Source organism: Paracoccidioides brasiliensis (genome assembly GCF_000150735.1).
Source record: "Paracoccidioides brasiliensis Pb18 unplaced genomic scaffold supercont2.2, whole genome shotgun sequence".
Taxonomy (NCBI): domain Eukaryota; kingdom Fungi; phylum Ascomycota; class Eurotiomycetes; order Onygenales; family Ajellomycetaceae; genus Paracoccidioides; species Paracoccidioides brasiliensis.
This window is the reverse complement of record NW_011371359.1, coordinates 1,535,696-1,552,026: the sequence shown is the minus strand read 5'-3', so window position 1 is coordinate 1,552,026 and position 16,331 is coordinate 1,535,696. Positions and strand designations below refer to the sequence as shown.

The 16,331-nt window shown below is 43.8% G+C and overlaps 4 protein-coding genes across 4 annotated transcripts; 1 reads left to right on the top strand and 3 right to left on the bottom strand.

Moving 5' to 3' along the window:
* Nucleotides 1-239: 239 nt before the first annotated feature.
* Nucleotides 240-2,496, bottom strand: PADG_01677 (acetyl-coenzyme A synthetase; the record flags this gene model as incomplete). Its single annotated transcript, XM_010758720.1, has 5 exons — nt 240-302; nt 388-659; nt 727-856; nt 926-1,186; nt 1,243-2,496. 5 exons carry the CDS (start codon nt 2,494-2,496, stop codon nt 240-242), a joined length of 1,980 nt encoding a protein of 659 aa, XP_010757022.1.
* A 718-nt stretch (nt 2,497-3,214) lies between these two features.
* PADG_11298 (uncharacterized protein) lies at nt 3,215-3,394 on the bottom strand (the record flags this gene model as incomplete). Its single annotated transcript, XM_010759555.1, has 1 exon — nt 3,215-3,394. The coding sequence occupies one exon, from the start codon at nt 3,392-3,394 to the stop codon at nt 3,215-3,217; it is 180 nt and encodes a 59-aa protein (XP_010757857.1).
* A 5,331-nt stretch (nt 3,395-8,725) lies between these two features.
* Nucleotides 8,726-9,643, bottom strand: PADG_01675 (uncharacterized protein; the record flags this gene model as incomplete). The annotated part of the gene is made up of 2 exons (XM_010759239.1): nt 8,726-9,444; nt 9,508-9,643. The coding sequence occupies 2 exons, from the start codon at nt 9,641-9,643 to the stop codon at nt 8,726-8,728; spliced, it is 855 nt and encodes a 284-aa protein (XP_010757541.1).
* Nucleotides 9,644-10,880: 1,237 nt separating this feature from the next.
* On the top strand, nt 10,881-14,875 carry PADG_01674 (uncharacterized protein; the record flags this gene model as incomplete). The annotated part of the gene is made up of 5 exons (XM_010759238.1): nt 10,881-11,207; nt 11,264-11,299; nt 11,355-11,729; nt 11,785-13,269; nt 13,337-14,875. The coding sequence occupies 5 exons, from the start codon at nt 10,881-10,883 to the stop codon at nt 14,873-14,875; spliced, it is 3,762 nt and encodes a 1,253-aa protein (XP_010757540.1).
* Between the last annotated feature and the right edge of the window lie 1,456 nt (nt 14,876-16,331).

The window sequence follows — 16,331 nt, the reverse complement described above, 5'->3', positions numbered from 1 at the left end:
CACCGACTCAAAGCGGAGTGGTTAAAAATCAATAACTAATCATGGCTTGAAAAGCAAACGAGGTTAAAACAGAGCAGGGGAGGTATATTATTGTACTAGAATGCAAGTGTTTCTTTTCATGGCTTTTGGCTTTCCTTTAACTTCTTTAAACCTTTACGAGTTTCGAAGAATCCGGATCTTGTTCTCCCATGATTTTAGCCCCATCGTGCTCCGGGTATAATCTTTCTCGTTGAAAACGTTCACTTGCTCTTTGTCGCTTGGTAGACGTCAATGATCTTGGCAACGACGCTTGGATCGGATAGCTGCGGAATCGCCGTAGAGTTAGATATTGCTCCCGATACAGAAACACCCTGCACCACGCTCTCCCACCAGGAGGAATGAACTTACAGTTGAGATGTCACCCAGGCTGTCCTCCTCGCCGCTGAGAATCTTTCTCAAAATTCGTCGCATAATCTTACCGCTTCGAGTCTTGGGCAGGTCTTCGACGACGAACACAGCCTTGGGTGCAGCAAATGGACCAATTGACTTGCGAACTTGCAAAACGAGGTCTTTGCGGAGTGATTCGCCATCATCCCCATTTTTCAGCGAAACAAATGCATTAACAGCCTGTCCGGTGAGTTCATCGGCAATACCAACGACAGCAGCCTCAGCAACAGCATCTATTTATAAGTTTATTAGTAAGAAAATATGCAGCATGGCTACCAAGTTTTGGATAATGGGACTCACGATGTTCAATGAGAGCAGCTTCAATTTCTGCTGTTGATAAACGATGGCCAGAAACGTTGACAACATCATCGACACGGCCCCGAATCCAATAGTATCCGTCCATATCTCGACCAGCACCATCGCCAGTGAACTAACAAAATTATCAGCGTGAGGAATGTGGGAGTTACAAGCGACAGAGCGTTCCGTTGTTGTGACTTACATAGAGTCCCTTATAAACATTGAAATAGGTGTCCATATATCTCTTGTGAGCACCCCAGACTGTGCGGGCCATGCTGGGCCATGGATGCTTAATGGCCAAAACACCTTCAACATCATTGCCTTTGATTTCCTCTCCTGATGCTGGATCAATAATGGCGGGTTCAATGCCAAAGAAGGGAAGGGAGGCACTGCCGGGTTTGGTTGGCGTGATGCCACCCAGTGGAGTAATAACATGAGAGCCAGTCTCGGTTTGCCAGTATGTCTGTGTTTCAATGTTAGAACAATTGGATTTAAGAACGAATGGATTGAAAATCTTACGTCGACCAGATGGCATTCTTCCTTTCCGACCACCTCGAAATACCACTTCCACACCTCTGCGGCAATTGGTTCACCGACGGATCCCAAGATGCGAAGAGTCTCAAGTTTGTGGTGGATGTATTGATTTCCAGCGCGCTTCAAGAGCCTCAGCGCCGTTGGGGCAACGTAGAACTGGGTCACTTCATGCTTCTCAATAACATCCCAGTACCGGGAGAAGTTGGGATATGCTGGAGTACTCTCGAAAATCACACTTGCGCATCCGAGAAGCAAAGGAGCATAGACGACATAGGTGTGTCCTGTAATCCAGCCTACATCCCCACCGCAGAAGAAGCGGTCGGTAGGATGGATGTCGAATACATATTTGCCAGTTGCAGCTGCGCCAACCAAATAGCCGCCAGTCGTGTGCATCAGGCCCTTTGGTTTTCCAGTTGACCCTGACGTGTACAGAAGGAAAAGAGGGTCCTCTGAATCCATCGGCTCCGGAACGATGTAGTTAGGGTACTTCTCGACCTCCTCATGCCACCACATGTCCCGACCCTTAGTCCAGGGCACATCGGCACCCGTTCTCTTGTACACTATACAGTGATTCACGTCAGGGCATTGCTTAAGGGCCTCGTCCACGATCTTCTTCGTCCCAATGAGCTTCCCACCGCGCTTGCCCTCATCCGTGGTAATAACGACCCTGGAGCGGGCGTCCAAAACGCGGTCCCGGAGCGAATCAGAGGAGAATCCAGCGAAAACGACAGAGTGAACCGCACCAATGCGAACACACGCCAGGAACGCAATAACAGCCTCTGGAATCATGGGCAGGTAGATTGCAACAGTGTCCCCCTTCTTAACGCCAGCCTGCTTCAATACCCAAGCTAACCGCGAAACCTCCTTCAGGAGCTCCCCGTATGTAATGTTGCGGCCTTCGCCGGGATCATCCGCCTCATAAATGAGCGCCAGCTTATTTGGGTCCTTGATCGCATGACGATCAACGCAATTATACGAAGCGTTCAAGCGCCCACCGAGAAACCAGGCAATATTGCCCATTTCAAAAGTTCCATAACGGGCGGTGTCAAAATCACGCTCCCACGTCAGGAGCTCGCGGGCCAGCCTAGACCAAAAGGTATCTGGATCCCGGATCGATTCTTCGTAGAGTTTCTTGTACTCGTCAAGATCTTTTAGGTGGGTTCTGGTGGGATGCTTGTCCAGAAAGGCTTGCGGGACATGGAAGGTGTCGACTTCGTGGGCTTCGATGACCTGCCGCATCACGCAGAGATTAGCTGTTGAACCTAGCAATCGAGGATCGATAGCCTTAGGTATGGGGTTCAACCGAGGGAACACGTACCACTGGCCCTTTGAGGGGTGTAACCGCACCATCAGACATCGCAGCGAACCCTCTTTGGAAGTCGCAGAATATGTATGTCAAGATATATCGAGATAGTCGGCTGAGGACTCTTAAAATTACAGTGATAGACAAAGAAGACGCGGGGTAATTACGGGACGGCCAACGCAGAGGAGACAAGAGAGTTATGCGCAGAATCTTGAAGAAAGAGTGGAGATCATAGAGTAGAAACAAATTTTAAGAAAAAACAAATTAGTTGGAAGAATGGGGTTAGACAAGCAGTATAAAAGCAACATCCTGGAGTGGGGAGGACACAAGGGTGTTTAAAGCGAAGGAGGGACAAACAACATGACTCCAGGATCAGTTTCTCGGTACAACAAGTTCATCCCGTGACGTTTGTACGTAATGTATTGTATCCACACAGCACTATAATGTTACAATGCACTTTACATAGTTAAATCTTATCGCGTAATTTCCAAAAAAAACGGCCTTAAGATTAAGCAAGATCCGGTACCCTCTCTGTCCGTGGGGTGAAACTCCTTGATTCAACCCGGAGTGGTCTTGCTAAGCCATGTACGATCATTCCAATAATAAGGTGAAATACGTAGATATGTGAAAGTTGCAGTAGCTGGTAGGGGAATGCTAGAGGGGTTGTCGTTCCGTTGCTCCGAATTGCTTTTCAGCTGCCAGCGCAAATGGTAGGCGACTCCCCAGTCGTACGTACATATTAAGTTCCGATTTCGTGCCACGACGATTACCCAGCAGCGATTTCTGGGCCGAGTTTAATATCGGTCTCGTTTCATGGTAGACCGTATGGCACATTTTTTAACTCCTCGCTCGTTTGTTTTATTGAAGGAGCAATATATCGGAAGAAGTATACCTTCAGCTAGGAACTGATCAACATACACGTCGGGTCATACTCGGCAGCTTGGTTTTCAACAATCCATGACACGGCCAGCAGTTTTGTTCCAGGAACAATGTCTTCGAAGATCACTTGCCCCGCCAAATGAAGGGCCGGACATCTCACAGCACAATCTAAACGATCGACCGCAAGCGTTTGCTTTTTACAGGCGGAATTTTCATGGGTTAACTAACTAACAACATGGGAGTATAGCGTTATCACTCGGGAAGTATAAAGTGCTCCAAATGTGCCGTGTTTCGAAGCCGATTTGCCTCCCCACCTACAATACTCTTCCGAAAGGGTTCATTCAACCTTGGTATCGCGATATGCCGGCAAAGATATTTACAGTCTGCAGAGTGGAATTCGTGCAAGCTATCGGGACAGCATGGATTCTGCATATCTCTCGGTAATGCCGAGACCGCATTGTGCAGCTTGGGTCTGTCTCGACATCGCCTGATAACCGAGTTGACGGAAAAAAGGGTACAAAACAAAAACCAGTCTGACGGGCATACATGATTAACTAATAAAAGCTAGAAAGTAAATGGTGATTCTCCCCGGAACGCTCACCCTCTCAAAATTTGCCATGCGATGGGTGCTGTCACGGCATTGTCAAGTTACTGCTATTGTACTTTGTATGAGGGGCGCATCAGACAAACCAACACCTAGGATAGTTGGAAATAGTAGCTCAGACCCACTGCAAGTGACAGCTAAGGTCTATGGAATTAGTTCAAGTTGTCTGGTACGTTGCACGCGCTTGTCGTCATCAGACAACCCGAAGGAAGTGTTGAAGAGAGGGGGAGGGGGGTGGGGGGTTGTTGGAGTTAAACTGGCGAGGGGAATGTGAAAGACATGAAAACTAGTGGAAGGTGGTAACTTATCGCATGTGGTTGGTTCCGCTGCGATGCAAAAGAGCAGCGAGATGCACGGGAGCGATAACTACATATGAAATTTACGGAAACCGAACGAACACAGATACCTGTAAGGATTAGCCTGACTGAATCCATACAGTGCGCATTGCTGAACAGAGCCGATGAAGGGGGTACATAAGCCAGGTTGATTACGAACAGAAATCCTTGCCGGCTGTTTCCTCTGGCGTGATCAAGAATTCAGGAATTCCAGGAACAGATGCCGCGTTGATTATTTTAGTCAAAACAATTTACATAGAACGCATCAAGACATCGCAGACTTACCCCTGACAACCGATGTAAATATATTCCTGTACAGTAAGACATCAGGATACCCCATCACCAAGATTGTTGATTGAAACACAGTATTTACACCGCAAATGACGGGAAGATTTAGTTAGGGAAAAGAAGATATGGTGTTTCTATTATGAGCGAGTCAAAAGATATCAACCCCCCGTACTATTGTGAATTGACAAATCGTTCGACTGGTTGTGGGGCGTAATATATAACCTTTAGCTTTCTTATATTGTCTCCGGATGGACGGGATAACACCTATGGTGAACAGTGGAGATTTGAAGATAAGGCCAGAGCTGAACGGATCTCTCAGCCTCGAGATATTCCCATTTCGAAAAGATAAAGGGAGTGGCTTAGTAGTTGACTCTTTGAGCTCTTCCTAGATATGCCGGGTCTACAACATTTGAGATAATAACTTGGGTCTCTTATGTGTATAGGGGTAGTTACACTTAAACTACCTGAGAGGCTGGCTGGTTGGGTCCTTCATAGATATAGTACGTTAACGACTGCCGTAATAGTAGTTAAGTTGTGTTGGGATCGGATTTCTGATTCAACAAAAAGCCGAGTCATTTGTGACATCCATTAAAAATAAGCATAGAACCATCGGTAACTGCCCTGCAAATATAGGGCATCCATGGATGGTATCCTTTGGGCCGTGGGATATGGCCCGTGGGATATGGGCCATCCTCATTACCTAACCGCTTTGTATCAAGTGTATCTTGGGTTGGTATGAGGGTAATGTGTATTTACTGTACAATACATACAGAGAGCATAGATACTGGCGGGAACGATTCAGCGAAAAGTCGACCAGTCGTTTTTGGGCCGTTATGCCCAGACACAAGTGACCCAATTTAGGGAGCTAAGTTCCCCGCGCCGAGGCTATGATGTCAGTTCTAGTGCGGGGCTGTGGAATGAAAAACTTCCGTTCCTCTCTGGTAACGTCCGGAAGCTCGGCAAAAGTTGCTCACATCTTGATTTTCATTTGAAATTATTGTAGAAAATGATTGAAGGGCTTTGTGTTCTGATCAAGTCCTGTTGTCCCCTATCACCAACAGAGGGCTGCAGAGTGGAACAAATAAAAATCTGAGACAATAGCAATTTTTCGATAACCTGAACTTGGCCGCAACCAGTGATAATTGGAGAGAGTTCAAGTAAATACCCCAAGTAATCACAGATTCATATCTGATAAGGGGGGCTAAAATGTGTAAGAAAACTTTGTCAGTCTATTGTCTTGAGGGTCATTTTAACGGATGAGGAAAAAGTCGTATGAGCTTTCCATTGAGACAAAACACATAACAAAAAAATTAGGACACTTAAAATGGAACCTGGGCTGCTTGCCATCCCTCTAGTCGCCACCTCAAAACATGACTACTTCATCAAAATGCTCAGCAATTCCATTAGCTCTAACAAGCCTGCCATTCTTTCATACATACTTGTAGACCTACTTCTAATACTGCTGCTACATGCAGTCTTCTTGACTTGAATTTCTAATTTCCCAGTCTGATTCCCGATCTTCAAAGCAGCAGTTTCTTCAAGAGCTTTTTCTATGTTTTTAACATCAGCAAATTTTTCTATTGAAATCAGAATGAATTCTTTTTTTAATTTTTGAACTGCAGAAGCCCTTTGATTGATTAAAAAATTTATAAACTGTAGCTTTCTAAGCTGTCTGCTGAGCATTCAAAATTTCAATAGTTTTACAAGATTTTTAAAAAGGTCTTTTGATTTTAATATTTTATTAAATTTCAACTACCGTAAAGGTATAAATATATATTAAGAATTTTAAAAGATAATAAATAAAGAATTTACTATCTTAAATTTAATATAATTTATATATAAAATAGTTTAAAATTTTTAAATTTAAATTTATATAAAATTTAATATTTTAATAGAATTTTAAAATATTAATTTAATTACTTTTTAATTTTTATATTTTTATTTAAATTTTTTAAATATATTTTTTTTAAAATAGATTAAAATAAAAATATAAATAGATTTAATAATTTTAAAATATAAAAAATTTAGTAATATAAAAACTATATATATTTTATTTATATAATAAAATTATAAGAATTTAATACTTATATTACTTTTATAATTATCTAAAAGTAATAATATAAAATCTTCAACTATAAATATAATTTTAAAAAGATTTTATTTGAAATTAATTAATTATTAGCTTATTTAAGATTTATTTACTTTTTAAAGCTAGTATAAATTTAATATAATACTTCTTAAACTTTAAATGATCTGAGAATATTTATTTTTAAAATTATCATGTGCTTGATAAACTGATCAGTATGTAACGGGCTAGTCGTTGAAAACAGCCGATAACTAACGCGTATGAAAACAAGAAGGAATCGTAAGGGAAGGAAAAGGAAGAGTAGGAATCAGGCTTCTTTTATAAAGAGAAAGCTCTGCAGAGGTGATGAGGGTTGGAGCTTCAGTAGTAAGGGCTCCTACGAGGACGATGGAGGTGCCGCCTCAGAAGTATGAAGCATGAGGGCGGGACTTCAGTAGTAAGGAGGTTTATGAGTAGGGTGGATGCGCAGCCTCGATAGTACGAAGGCTAGTACGAAGGCGGAGCCTGAGTAACAGGATAGCCCTTCATACAGAAGTTCTAACAGCTTTCATAATTGTAACTTGGTCTCTCTATTCTCTAAGTTTCACATAAGTTGACTTCTTAACTCAGCTAGCACTATGGCATTTGAACAGACTTCTTGAGCTATTTCATGCTCATTCATTTTTCATATATTCTCTGTTTGTATATTATGCTGAGTTTATATCTCATTAAGGAGGTTATAGAACTGTTGAATTGACTCCGACTGAGTTGTCTAAATTTCTTTAATATTTATTCTCCTGTCAATACAAGAAGTAATACTAGAATTGCACTTTAAAATCTAGCAGTTCATTCTTTTTCAAAAGAAGCAGTATCTTCGTTGATCTTTAGAATTTGAGAGGCTATTTCTCATAGATATAAATGGGAGAGAAGATAGGATTTGACATCTTCATCTAAAATTCATGCAACTAGGCATTTCTCTTGTTCGGGACTTAATCTTTGTGCCTGCTGATGAGCTATATTGCATTTGATTCTGTCAGCTAATCAGTCACGTAGGGTGGTTCACAAAAGCTTGTAAGCTGAAGCTGCAGCTTTAACAGAAAAATTAGAGTCATTTTCCAATTCTTTAGTAGCTTTTAAAATAGATATTTCACGCTGGGAGTTCATTTTGAGAAGTTGGTGAAGATAAGACGCGTTGAATTAAAAGATAAAGAATTTACGCGAATGGCGATTGCAAGGGGGTAGCCTGGGTTTGATCTAATGGTTAAAAATACTTGCAGAGGGTTAATGTTGACTTTTAGGGAACAACATAGCTAAGCATTATTTTGCCTAAAAGATCCTTGCCTAAGGAAGCAACACACCGAACCAAGGGGTAGGCAGTTTCACCAATTCAAAATGAGCGATGGCATGAGTATGGATACTGGTTGATTCCATAATCATTATACCTTCATTAAGGATGGGAATTGCATATCCTAATTGGGCCGATTTAGGCGGATTTCAACCTTGGAGGCTTTCGGCACAATGACTCTGATTATAGGGGCTGGGAACCCCTTTTCCAATGTCGGGTGGGCAAAAAACCATCCGCTGGTAAAAATCCAAAGGAGTTTAAAGACTTTTCTAAATCGTCGAAAGGTAGCCCTGCTCACGGTTCCATTACATTATTACGGGTAGCCATCAATCTTTGCTCACCCATGTCCGGGACTGCACGGACATATAGGGCCGGATTTTCAGGACTGTGTGAAACACAGGTGTGAACCAATGCATGCCTGACGATTCCGGAAACGTAACCTTACTGGGGACCCAGAGGGCAAAGAGCGGTTCCCTGGAAATGTTAGAAAATTGTTCCGACCCGATGAGAAGAAGAGGAAACCTTTCCGGGACTTGAAAAAGATATGGAAATAAGATAGAAGTGAAAAATGGTATGTATATGCCAGCTGAAATAGCAAAAAGTATCAACGGGAAGCACGGAACTGCCCCATTATGATCGTATAAAAATATCATGATTTAAGCCCAGACCCCTCGCTACCAAGCAACCACATGCCAGCACCAAGAGCAAATACAGCAATTCTCCCATCTCTCACAAGATCTCCCAGAAGCTGAATCCATGTCCGCGCATTGAGGAGCTGGCCTTCTCTTGCTCGCATCAGAACCCGCATCCCACTTAGCGCAACTTCTCCTGTAATAAAGAGAGTAAAGGGATTTTGCGCAGTTGCAGGAGGTGGGGGATTATGTCCATATGTCGAAACCGAGTATTGGAACAGGCTCAGCATATATATCCCGATTCCCAATGAGAAAAGAACATGCACGACCTTGAAAATCCATACCACACGCTGCTCCGCCGGCGTAGCAGGTTGTGAATTTCCACCCAAGAAGAAGTTAGCTAGCAAAGGAGGCACGCCCAAGGCTGATGCTATATCGGCCGGATTAAACGCTACACCTCCTTCAGCCCCGGCAAACGAATCATCACCGGTTGGTCCTCCACCTAGGAGGCTGCCCAGCAGGGCTGTCGTGTTTTGTTCGGGAGTGTTTTGGTCTAACGGTTGTGGTGAGCGCAGTAAAGCCCGCACATACTCTTCTTGTGCTTTGAGGTTTTCGGGAGTATGATCCTCGACAGTGGTGGTGGGAGGTATGGAAGAAACGGACTTTCGGGGGGGCTGTGGACGATGTTCAGGAACCGAGGTTGAATCGGAAACTGAAGCTAGGGGATCCTCTCTCACTGTAATATAGTTAGGAGTTAGGATATAAAAATAAAACTTGAAATGAAAAGAATATGTCTTACTGCTTGCGGGTGTCCGTCCACTTAAGCTGGTAATTTTGTCAAGTCTTGCAGAACCGCCAGCTTTTATTTTGGCCTCGCGTCGTTCACGTCGGAGGCGAGCAGCCTGTTGAGCCGGTGATTCATCTGCCGCAGACATTCTGATGGATATCTTGGGCAAGTTGGAGTGGGGTATTTATCAACGTGACTTGTTTTTAATAATTCATCGAGTCGTTTCCGTGTCATGTGCATCCATATCAGAACTGTGGGATGGTTTGATCTTTCATGCATTCGGACGAAAAGCTAGCTTGATCTGTAGTTATGTTATGTCACGTGCGGTGGAACTGCCACCGCCAATCCGAGTAAGCCCAAGCTCAATCCAAGTGACAAAACTGGCCGCCCCTTGAACGTCCAACTGCATTGGAAATCCTTCCAACCTCTACATCGATCTCTCTTCCTGAATTCCATTCAACAGTCATTGTGGACATGAATACAAATCTTTGTCTAACTTGAGTCTCCAAGGAGTCACGTATTTATTTGAGTTACACAGTCTTTCCCATCTCACATTGTAAAAAGCGACTGCTTTATTACTACCCCCAACAACTCAATTCAATGCAATAATCCACCGATTTATGATGACTGCCACGTTGTTTTTGAATCTCATGAGGAGTCTGGAAGTTAGAGCATGTGCCATCAGCTCTTCGAAGACAAAGGACGGAATGAACGCAGCCGGGGCAACATGGTGAGCAGACATGTCAGAGCTGGGCTCTGGTTTGTTTCTAACTTAGCTCTCGAGGAATGAATAATGCATTGCTTTCGTCTGGAACCTTGTCATACAACTGGGTTAGGCGAATCTCCATATGCCCAGATCCATGTTTTTATAAATCGCACGTCGCGTCCATTGAAGAGCTCTGCAAATTCAGGCTCAATTATCCTTAACAGATGACGTTCAGGTGAGGTAAATACACGTGATTACCATCCTGCCAGCCAAGACCCTTGCAAAACAGGGGGAATAACGTCACTCGTTCTGTATGCTGGGTTCGGGTTTGCAGCAGAGGATGCTGAAAATCTCTCTACTGCCAAAACTCTGGTACATATGCGGTTTACCACTGGTTAGAAATCCTGGATCTAGCGAAATGTCAGTGCGGTGGGATCGCCACCAATGACGTCTTAAGAGTTCAATCGTGCCAAAACCTATGCGCTATTGCGTACGATCTTGATTTTACCAGAGTCTTTAACATGGATTAGCTGGCTTGAATTTCGCAGTCAATTAAATGTGATCTCCAGCCTTATATACTGTCTATTAAAGCCTATGAATATATTTACCACAGGGCCTGAAATATCACCATCTCCTGCCTCTGGTTATCAGTGGTTCACGTCTGGTATTCCCATTCGATATGGCATCCCACGCTCAACGTTACCCTGGTGGACATTGGAGTGCGAACAATCCTGTTCCCACAGTCCAAAAGTACCTACACGGCTTGGATAAACAAAAGAAAGAGCGGGATAAACAAATCGATGAAGCTAACAAGCTCCAGGAAGAAGAGGATCACAATAAGCGTAAGCAAAAGGAACAGCCCGATGAGGATACGGATGTAACACCCCACCACGCCACTTTGCAGCCGAGGAAACGGGGACGCAAAGTTACAGACCCGACGACTGGTAGAGAAGTGGAGATTGATGATGTTGGGGAGGATTTTATTGCAGCAGTTAAGGAACCAATGGTAATTGTTATTATCATCCGATTTGTTCAAATTCAATGTCTAATTGCCGTCCAAAGCTCTCAGTACCCAACTCAAATCTTGGAAAACCGACGGTATGTCTGGCATATAGGTCCTTGTTCGCCGTTTAATACTTACATTCTAATGTAGCCGCTCAAAACCGAGCCTACTCAAGATTTACGGGAATACAAATACGTGCAAGATATCACCGCTCCGCCAGATCCTATTGCCGAAGGCACTACATCCGATGTGCCAATCCACGGAGAGAAGACCAACATTTTGTTTCATCCCACACCTTCTGTCAGCTATGAGCCAATGTACAAAGCTTTGGAGAGGCGTGGAACGGTGCTTTCTATATGCATATTCCTGGGTATCATAATACCGGGAAAATGGATTGGTGGCTCGCTGAAGGGCCTCATTCCACTCGCTTTCTGCATAACTTCCGGGGTGTGGCTGTGGATACAAGATCTTATCCGCAAAGGAAGAGATATTGAATGGAGCAGCGAACAACTTCGCGGTGAAACGGTATGTGTTTTTGGTCACGCTTGTATTAAACAGATCATTGCTTATTTCATTCAAGGCCACAGTCAATCTCTTACCAGAGTCAGTTGAATGGATGAACACGTTCCTGTCACTAGTCTGGGGCATGCTCAATCCGGACATGTTCGCCAGCGTTGCGGATACAATTGAGGATGTTATGCAGGCTTCCGTACCGGGAATAATCGAGAATGTCCGTGTGGCCGAAATCAATCAGGGGTCAAATCCTTTCCGAATACTTAGCTTACGGGCACTACCAGATAGCCATGTTCAGGACCTCAAAAAAGCGGCTTATGATCATAGCAAGGAAACCAAATCTCCTCAAGAGGCAGCTGCGGATGAGGAGGGAGGATCCCATTACAATCTCGAATGCTCGTTCGCTTACCATGCTAAGCCAAGCGGCCGGAGCTCTTCCTCCAAAGCTACCAACATGCACATGCTTTTAGTATTTTATTTGGGTGTTAAAGGACTTTTTGGTCTCCCACTTCCTGTGTTCACAGAATTGATTCAGCTCGTTGGCACTGTGCGACTTCGCCTACAATTGACTCCCGAACCACCTTTTGCGAAAACACTGACGTTTAGCTTGATGGGCGTCCCCCATGTCCGAGCTGGGTGCGTTCCGATGGTCAAAAGAGGAGTCAACATCCTCAATTTACCGTTGATTTCCAATTTTGTTAATTACGCCATTAAAACTGTTGCGAGCATGTATGTTGCGCCGAAGTCAATGTGTATTGATTTGGGTATGATACTGCAAGGAGACACCGTGCAGAAAGAAACCTTAGCCCTTGGTATTCTGTGGGTCAGGATACACCGAGCTACAGGGCTTAGCAAACAGGATAGGCGAGGAAGTGGAGGCGGAGGTAGCGACCCTTATATCAATCTCTCGTTTTCTAAATACGGAAAGCCAATGTACTGTACCAGGGTTATTACCGATGATCTTAATCCAGTTTGGGAGGAGTCAGCAGCTTTGCTGGTGACACCGGAGCTCATTAAAGCTGATGAACAACTCAGCGTGGAATTATGGGATTCTGACCGTAACACAGCTGACGACATTGTTGGAAAAGTTGAAATTTCCATACAAAAGATGTTGAAACATCCAGGTAAAATATACGAACTGACGTCAAGGCTTCAAGGGATGGACTCCGGTTCTGAGATGCCGGGAGAACTTCATTGGGAAGTTGGTTATTTTGGAAAACCACAATTTAGACCAGCTCTTCGCACCGATGCAAATCTTCCTTCTACGATGGAAAATGACCCAGCACTGCAAGACGACAAGGGCAATATTAATTCTGACGAAGCATATGCCGTCGCTCATACGCCTCCTGATCCTCTTTGGCCCAGCGGTATTTGCAGTATTGTCGTCCACCAAATTGTGAACTTGGAACTAGCAAATATTAAAGGCAGTTTTTCGAATGGCCGCAAGGGAGATAAAGACTATGAACCCGCGAAACCATATGGTGAGAACACGGATGAAGAGGGGAAAGATCTTCCAACGAGTTATTGTACTATTCTCCTGAACGATGAACTGGTTTGTCTTCTCCAGTTCCTTCTCTTTGTCATTATATAAATTGCTTCATATTCTAACTTGTTCATAGGTATATCGCACTCGAGCAAAAGCTGTAACAAGCAAACCCATTTTCAACGCAGGCACGGAGAAATTTGTACGGGATTGGAGATCTGCGATTGTGACTATAACTGTTAGGGATCAGAGGCATCGGGAGCATGATCCTATTCTAGGTGTCGTTCCCCTTAAGCTCTCCGAGATTCTACAGACAAGTTCCCAAGTAACGCGATGGTACCCGCTGGATGGAGGAATTGGTTTCGGACGCATTCGTGTGTCACTTTTGTTCCGGAGTGTCGAGACAAGGTTACCGCCTCCTCTGCTTGGATGGGACGTGGGAACGTTTGAGATCACCTCAGATCGTATTACCGCGTTGAATTATAATCATATTGCCAAGCTAAAATTGCGAACGAGTGGAAGCATAGCTTCACTACCGCGAGGAGCCTGTCACCAACTCGAGGATAGTAAAGGGATTTATTTTGATATCAGTTCGAAAGAGCTGAAAGATCGAATCCGTCTCCCCATCAAACATCGGTTCAGAAGCGCAATTATCTTCGAATTCCACAAGGGAGACACCCCTGTTTGTGCCGTGTTCTGGCTCCATGAATGCGTTGACAACGAGGACAAGGACTTTGATATCCCGATCTGGAGTACGAAGAATGAAACACGTCTGACACAAAACTATATCACTGAAAACAACTGGCAAGAGAAACTGGTACCGGGCCTGGAGGACCTTAAGATTATAGGGCGTTTGCAATTCAAAGTTCGATTCTCCGCCGGTATCGATGAGAGTCATCGCCGTTTCATTAAAGACAATAACTCCCGTGAAACGTTCGAGACATGGGAATCATGTATATCTGAAGGCGTCAGGCCTAGAATTGTGTCAAGGAAATTACCTTACACCATTAAAGAGATTCATGACAAATCCCTGATCCAAGAACGAGATATCCTCAGACAAGTTAACCCTAACGACCGAAAGCTCTGGATAAGCGAGGACGGAGTTGACTGGAGTGAGGCATTTGGCAGTGATCCGGAGTCTCTCGCGGATTACCAGCGACGAAACCTAGTTGATATAGGCGTTGAAGACCGTGTCCGAGATGTAACACCATCTATGACTCGCCAGAAGCGGATGAGCGAAGAGACTTCTAGCTCAGGTCAGGCAAGACGCGATTCGGGCTTTGGCAACGACGGAGTCAACATTCAAGATAGCCATGCTGCTGGACGCGAGAGAGAACATGTCGTGAGATCTGGTGGTGATGTCAAGGTCGATGATGACGATAGCTATGAACAACAGTCCACTTCTGGTACAGATGCAGATGAAGCCGAATCACTCACTGCCACAGACACCAATCGCCGCTCAATGGAAACGAATGAGGAGCGTGTGCGGAGAATCGGTAACAAGGCTAATAAGCGGACCGAACGCCGCAAGCAACGGGGGATTATGCAGTGGAGGCCGGCCCGCAATGCCGCGTTTGCGAAAGATGAGGCTACGTTCGCTTTCAAAAAGGTTAAGAATAAGTTTACGGGTGGCCTTACAGGGAGGGAGCCGGATATTGAGACGGAGATTGGGTAGATGTGATGTCGATGATGTTGGGCTGTGGTTTGTGGTTTGTGGTTCTGTTTTTAACATCCTTTTGAGCACTTGTCATTTTCTGTATTGCCTTAACTTTGCTGAAATAACCTGATACATTTTGAACATCGAGCAAGCAATTTAATCACTTTCATCAGAACTTGTTTATTTCTTGCTTTTCCTTATATTTTTGGCTTTATCAGGGAAAGCAAGGAAAGACATCACTTCGTAACATATTTTAACAATGGCACCATTATTGCTAGAAGTAAGAATGAATCTTCTAATTGAGGGGTAGTTATTTAAATCTTGGTAGATGTTTAAATTATTATATGATGGCCTAACATCTCCTACTCACCTCCTTGAGCATCTAGCCCGTAAAACCCCTTAAGGCCTCCACCCAAGTCCGTCCCCTTCCACCATCAACCTGACAGCTATCAGAATTCCTCGGCTTGTTTTGCCTCCAGGGTTAGTACAAAATGTTAACAGCTAGCTACCTAATTTAACCCAGAGCTAAGCGCTACGTAACATATTGCCATTGGCAGCATCCATCCATCATTCCCTATATTTATCCGCGGGGTCCTCCGTCTTATCGGATATATACGTATATTCCACTAATCACACAGCACAATTGTGAGATCAGTTCTACAGACGCTCGTGGTTAACGTGCATGCTAACCCGTCCTGGTACTTTCAACCGAATTAATGAGCGGTTAAATTCAGAGGGGACACCTGGCGGAGATAATCCGGTGAACAGGGATGGTTCCATTTCTTTTTATTTGGGCTCCTGTCTATAGTTAAGTAGGAGACGGTGAGTATTTATAACATTCTAGTCAAGAAAACAGTGGGTAGTTAGTTATTTGGTGGTTGGTTCAGGAGCTTGAATGATTAGCGAGAGTGAGAATGAAAATCTCAGGGGATTTAGAGTCTAGAAATGAAGAAGGATAGATTTAGCGACACATTACATGAACGCGAACAGGATAAGAGCTAAAGAGCCAATGACTCCTCCCCCACACCCTCATGCGTGGTGAATGTTGAATATGGATATTTGAGGCATCAAGACGCTTCTAACTTAAGGGGCGAGGACTTGCGATGTAGTATTTTCGAGGTGGGAAATAGTTATTGAATTCCAGACTGTAAAATGAATGATTAAAACATATATAGAAAATGAACAAATTCCACTGAGCATTTCAATAGTTAACTAGTTCATTCAGGTGGGGAAGAATATACTTAATGTTTATGAAAATAGAATCTTAGCGCTTAAGCTCAGTCTGCATCATCATAGACCCAGAGTAACTAATAACTACAGGAACCATATATGGTGCTGAGGCATATTACTCTTGAAACATCAAAGGTACAAAAACAATCAGAGGAATGAGCAGAAGTTAATCAATATTATTATTATTGTATTGTGACCAGGACATCTGATAAATCAATCTTCTATTTCAATCTTTTTTCATTCA